Here is a 6581-nt window from a genome sequence, read left to right as displayed (position 1 = left end):
AATAGCGATCAATTGAACTAAAGCCTCACACAGTTTAAAATGTGTGGTGTTTATTACAAAGAATACACAGGTAAATATACAATACGTTTATAATATAGAAAAATTACAAAATAAGGAATTGTTTTTAAAACAAATTATTTTAGAGCGTTATATAAAAGAATATCAAGAGGAGGTAGTATAAAAATGATAGCTACTACAAAAACAGTCAACACACTGGGCGAAAGTTGATCTTTCCATTTTTAGAACTCGTCAATTGGCCAACAAGCAGTTCACTCTCCACATTGTTCCAATGCATTGAAAGGTCATGCTGCTCACAGGGCAGGAAGCTCCTCCCAAAGCGTTTTGTACACTTACTGTCCTTTTTATGAGTCCATCTTTGAGTAGGGGAGTGTAGCGAAATAACTTGGGTACTGTAATCAATGGTTCACCGTTACAAGTTGTCCTCAAAATGCTCCTGAAGCCTCTCTCCTCTGTTACTGTATAATTTGTGTCTCCTAAACAGAAACCCAAATATGTGTAAATACAACAACACACTATACATTTTTTACATTTAGCAGACATTCTTATCCAGAGTGACTTACAGGAGTAATTAAGGTTTAGTGCCTTGCTCAAGGGCACATCAACAGATTTCTTACCTAGTCGGCTCGGGGATTCGAACCAGCGACCTTTCAGGTACTGGCCCAATGCTACCTGACGCCCTATACTGAACTGATAGAATAAACAAAGCTATGCTACCTGCCGCCCTACACTGTACTGATAGAATAAACAAAATAATTGTAATATCAATGTGGCATATCATGCCATGCCTTGAGGTGATATTGTAGCTTCCCATTTTGAGGTGTCCATCCCTTTAATTAAAAGAAAAATCTTTTTTTTTCTTTTTTTTCCCTTCTGCAGTCTGTCAGCGACCTCCTTTTCCTTGCTATATATGGCTTAATCTTACAGTATGTACTGTAGCTCAAAATGAAATTTGTATCTGCGCTGCATGACTATTTGCTCAGTGGTGTCAGTGTGTTACCGTACCTCCACAGTAGAAAAGCTAGCGCTGCTCCACAGACCAGCAGGATGATGACAGAGACCACTGCCACCGTGGTCCTTTTGCCCTCTCTCTCACACGGCTCTGACGGACCAGACAGGACAAGGTCACAACAAAACAATATGGGGACATGTTATGGTGTCCATAGGACAGCCTCGGAGTCACTCGGACTTGGCTCTCTAAAATATGAACACTGTACATATTAACATGAACGCTACATAGGGCACACCACTCACACTCACAGAGAGGCTGTACCTTCAATGGATACAGATGGTGTGGCACTAGCTTGGGCATCGACTAGGTTCTGCATTCAACAATGCCTCTGTCAAGGAGATATGAGATTTCTTACCCATGCTTTGCAGTACTATTACCAGTGGTGTAAAGTACTTAAGTAAAAATACTTTAAAGTACTACTTAAGTAGTTTTTTGGGGTATCTGTACTTTACTTGACTATTAATATTTTTGGCAACTTTTACTTTTACTTCACTACATTCCTAAAGAAAATAATGTACTTTCTACTCCATACATTTTCCCTGACACCCAAAAGTACTCGTTACATTTTGACAGGAAAATGGTCCAATTCACACACTTATCAAGAGAACATCTCTGGTCATCCCTACTGCCTCTGATCTGGCGGACTCACTAAACACAAATGCTTCGTTGGTAAATGATGTCTGAGTGTTGGAGTGTGCCCCTGGCTATCCGTAAATAAATAAAAAAAAACAGAAAATTGTGCCGTCTGGTTTTCTTAATATAAGGAAGTTGAAATGATTTATACTTTTACTTTTGATACTTAAGTACATTTTAGCATTTCCATTTACTTTTGATTCTTAAGTATATTTAAAACAAAATACTTTTAGACTTTTACTGAAGTAGTATTTTACTGGGTGACTTTCACTTTTACTTGAGTCAGGTATCTTTACTTTTACTAAAGTATGACAATTTAGTACTTTTACTCAAGTATGACTATTACATAGAACATTGGTCACCAACCCTGGTCCTGGAGAACTACAGGGTTTGCAGGGTTTTCTTACAACCTAGCACAACCACATGTGATTCAGCCTTGAGCTGCGCTAGGTAGCTAGATGAGCAATCTGCATACACTGTAGCTCTGCATGACCAGGGTGGGTGACCACTGGCATAGAGACTGACAGACAGATGGAGTTTGTGTAAACTTATGGCTGATTCACACTATAGGGCCAACATTGTCCTTTCTAGGATGGTTCCAACAAAAACAGTATGGTGGATGCGTAACCAGGCCATGCCAGTACAGCTTGTCTTCGCTCGGTTTGGACCTGTAGTGTGAATCAGGCATGAGAGACAGATGGAGTTTGTGTAGAGACTGAGAGACAAATGGGGTTAGTTAGTGCGTGGGGTTCCATACCTGCTGTGTAGGTGGCAGAGCTGTGGCCCAGCTTGTTGCTCACCATGCAGGTGAAGTGACCACAGATGGGGGCGGAGGAGACGAACAGGGTCTTCCCATCAGGCGACACGTGTCCCACAACATCGGTGATGGCTGCCCGCTCGTGGAGCCAGCTGAATTTAAGGTCTGTCCCCCAGGTCTCCACACAGAACAGGGAGGAGTGGGACACGTTCACTCTCACTGAGGGGTGGTGCACAGCCTCTGAGAGGAAAGACAAGAGACAGAGAAAAGAGAATGAGACCAGGTGTGAAAAAAGTGAGACTTGGAAGTTGGAACCGAAAATTGTCTTGAAGAGGAGAAAGAGAGAGACAGAGTGGAGAGAGAACAGAGGGTGGTTGCGTTGTGAAGTAACAATGTGAGTTGAGGCTTGGTGGTGGTGACTTGAGAAGTATGAGGAGAAAACAGATCAGAAACTTAGAAAGAAGACGTGACAGAAAGAAATATAGATCTTGGAACTATTGAATGGAGATTGTGCGAGACAGTCGTTGGACTAATAAACTGAAATACTACCTACTCAAAGTTGAGTGTTCGACTGCAGTGAAGCATACATTTATATTATAAAGACAAAGAAAGAGCTTAGGCAGAACTGACTGAACAGCTTATCCTCTATAAGAACATAACTCCAGGGGACAGGAAGGAATATCTAGGAATGTATTCAAAACAGCAACTTAATCAGAAAGTCTGTCAGCTGTATTGTCACATAACTAACACGTCATTATAGTTACATTTAAGTAATACGTTGCATAGGTGCAACGGTTAAATGTCACTACTTTGATATATTTTAATGAGACCATGTTGACCGTCGTACCGTACTCCTTGACGATACACTGCGCAGAGGTCTTGACGCCAGCCTGGTCAGTGACGGTCACGATGTACACCCCGCTGTCCGCCACGCCAAAGCCCTCCAGCTTCAGTATTGCCCCCTGCTGCTCCACACTCAGACGCCCGTCCAAGCGTCTTTCTTGACCGGGGAATGTAATCAACGTCACCTTCCCAGGATTCCCTGGAGGTTTTGCGTTTTCTGGCTCCCGCTCCCAGGTTATCATAGAGATATTTTCTTTGGGACCGCGGTCGATCTGGACCTGGAGAACTAGACGTCCGGCTGGGAGTACATTGACCGGCTGCAGGGTCTGGAAGTGGACCGACACACACTGGTACCTACAAGACACTGGGGACAGAAACATGATCATACGTTTTTATTGTTTTGTGGTGATTGGAAATCAATACCTTACTAACACCTGGTGGAGACTAATGGAGAGAGAAATTGGAGGAAGGGTTCATTGTAATGGCAGGAGTGGAATTAATGGTAATTTCAATGAGCCTGTCCTCCGATTTAAAATGACACCAGCCTCCACTGCTAACCACTGATATCATTGGATTCTATGCTTTTTATGACTTAGCTCATGAGTTCTTACATTTATATTTAGTATGAAGTGAACAGGACTTTCATCAGGTAATGTCAACAAGTGACTGATAGCACTTGACAGTTCTGCCTGGTGTGATGTTTGTCAAGCTTCGTTGTTACATCACTAACCCTCTGTGGAAACCTCCATCTAACACAAAGGGAAAGTTTACATCTCCTAAAGGAGAAGATATCATTTCCTCAGAAGACGCAGATTGAAACACACCCTATTGTCTCAATCACCTCAGATGACCAGAGCTGCACGCTTCTTGGCTCGGTCTAGACATATACAATAGTACTGTATTCTTTGGCTTTGACTTTGTCCTCATGAGGACCTAAAATAACTGAAACCGTGTTCTTTCAAAAGTGCTGATGCAAGCAACTGCGAAATAATTATTACAGACGTTGAGTGTGCACTGAAGACAGTTTATCACACACAAACTGAAAAACTTGAGAATCTATTTTGATGTAATCTCGACATCCAGAACCAAATGTTAAGGCTGTCACGTGAGACCACTGATAATGTGTCAGTTCAAAACTAATATGGTAAATACAACATACACAAATGGCCAAATAGAGCAGTCAACTACACTGCGCCTTGTTGCACCAATACACTTAGATACAGTAGTGTGGCATTTTTACATAATGTATCATGTTGCACAGAAGCACTTACACAAGAGCAGCAGTAGCAAAGAGAGGCTCCAGGAGAGACAGTGTTGCAGCCTCATGGCACCTGTGTGTGAGTCTGTGAGACAGAGAGAGAGAGAGAGAGAGAGAGAGAGAGAGAGAGAGAGCATTTGTTTTGGATGGTTCCCATGACCTCTCTGATAATAGACTAATAGAGACCCAGTTTTCCAACGAAGAGGTCATTGTTTCACTTACTTTCAAAGTCTGACATAGTAGTTTGCGTTAAGTAACCGGTCTATATTTATGCATAGAGAATGACTTGCACTTGAGCAAACTCAGCAGCAGTTTGAAATTTACTTACCTTATCAGCTGTACAATGGATTAGGAGTCAGAGATTATGAGTCCGGAAGTGGCAGGAGTGCATTCATTCAAAAGGAACCCGTTTCCAGGGGTAGGGCACGGCCGGCCAGGCAGCTTGGATGCAGTTTTACAATATAAAAACACCAGTCATGTCGTCAATAAAATCCTTTAGCAAATAGAACAGAAAAATGTCAACCCTCAGAAACAAGAAGTTGCTCTGATAGATTGCAGTCTGGTGCAGGACTTTGTACTCACAGCCCGTCCCTATGTGAGGTCCAGCCAGTTAGTTAGGCGTCACCTTGTTTTCAAGTGGTGCAATTTCCCCTTTCCTGTACAGTAAATGCCACTACTCAGCTGTGTTTAAACAAGTGGATTCTATTGTATTCTCTTGTAAAATGATCACACTGATTATCACTCCTCCCCAATCATCTATTTGTGTCCATGTACCCTTTCAAATGACAATGCAACAAATCATATTGTCCAGACACATACTTTCACACCAAGGTTTGGACACAATGAGCAAATAGAAAAGTAAATGAAATTAGAATAGCATTCTCTCAAGGGAAAGTTAACAATGTTGTAATGCTGTGTTCAAAAATGGGCTTTGTAGTTTTTTATTTTTTATTTTTTTTAGTTGAAACTGGACACATCAGATACTCTTCATTATTATTCTGGTTATGATGGGTTTTGCTACAACAATATCAAGCTATTCCTTAAAGATGCATTCCAGCTATTTTGGAACTTTTCCTGTTGAGAAACAATATCCCACGTATAAATACAGTAATGTTCACACACTTATGGGTAAAAAAAAGATGTATTGAGAAAAACTGTTTTTTTTTAGACACAAGTCCAAAACGTAATGGAGTAGGCCATTCAAGGAGTTGGTCTGATGGTGCCCTCTGATGTCATCAGCCTCTCCCCTTGCTTGCAGAAACAATAGAGGAGCAATAGAGAACAAAAGAGGAAAGGCCCACGCCCCACTTGTGCTATGTCATGACATACCTGGAACACCTATTGAGATGTGCATTTTGTTAAGTAAATCAGAAGTTAAATGAGGTGAAAAGGAGACTGGAGTGTGACTTTAATTTGGTTTAAAAAAAAATCTGTCTACTTTTGCAAAAACAATAAACAATACAGTACATTATTTTCAATTCACATTCTCTGTGAATGACATTGACCATCCATAAACGATATTATGAATAGAGGCAGTTATAAAACAAGCCAGTGGATGGAGATAACTCATCAAATAGGAGGTGCTTGTCCTCACTTCACCTGACAGCAGAGATTATGCAGAGAATCAATCACTCATCCAGACTGGTGTGTTTCTATGTCTCTTCACTGTCTCCTATGGAAGTGTAGCAAAGTGGACGCTTACAAAGATTTCCTTGCAGGTTATAAAATAGGTTAAATGCACACATGCACTGTCACAATAATGTGCATTTATTCCATTTGCTTTATAGCATACAGTGCATTTGGAAAGTATTCAGACCGCTTGACTTTTTCCACATTTTGTTACAGCCGTATTCTAAAATGGATTAAATAAATAGAAATTCTCATCAATCTACACACAATACCGCATATTGTCAATGTGAAAACAGGTTGTTAGAATTAGAAAAAGAGAAACACCTTATTTACATAAGTATTCAGAGCCTTTGCTGTGAGACTGAAAGTTGAGCTCAGGTGCATCCTGTTTCCATTGATCATCCTTAAGATGTTTCTACAACTTGATTGGA

General features: G+C 40.9%; 1 protein-coding gene across 1 annotated transcript; it reads right to left on the bottom strand.

Annotated features, from left to right (window-relative positions):
• Positions 1 to 36: 36 nt before the first annotated feature.
• LOC311139809 (uncharacterized protein) lies at positions 37 to 5118 on the bottom strand. The gene is made up of 6 exons (XM_084174768.1): positions 4850 to 5118; positions 4535 to 4606; positions 3268 to 3627; positions 2421 to 2660; positions 1024 to 1120; positions 37 to 494 (listed from the first exon to the last, which is right to left on the bottom strand). Exons 2-6 carry the CDS (start codon positions 4587 to 4589, stop codon positions 431 to 433), a joined length of 816 nt encoding a protein of 271 aa, XP_084030894.1. The 5' UTR covers positions 4590 to 4606; positions 4850 to 5118; the 3' UTR covers positions 37 to 430.
• Between the last annotated feature and the right edge of the window lie 1463 nt (positions 5119 to 6581).

Source organism: Coregonus lavaretus (assembly GCF_964263955.1).
Source record: "Coregonus lavaretus genome assembly, chromosome: 13".
In the NCBI taxonomy this organism is placed as follows: Eukaryota; Metazoa; Chordata; class Actinopteri; order Salmoniformes; family Salmonidae; genus Coregonus; species Coregonus lavaretus.
This window is presented reverse-complemented; position numbering and strand designations above follow the sequence as displayed.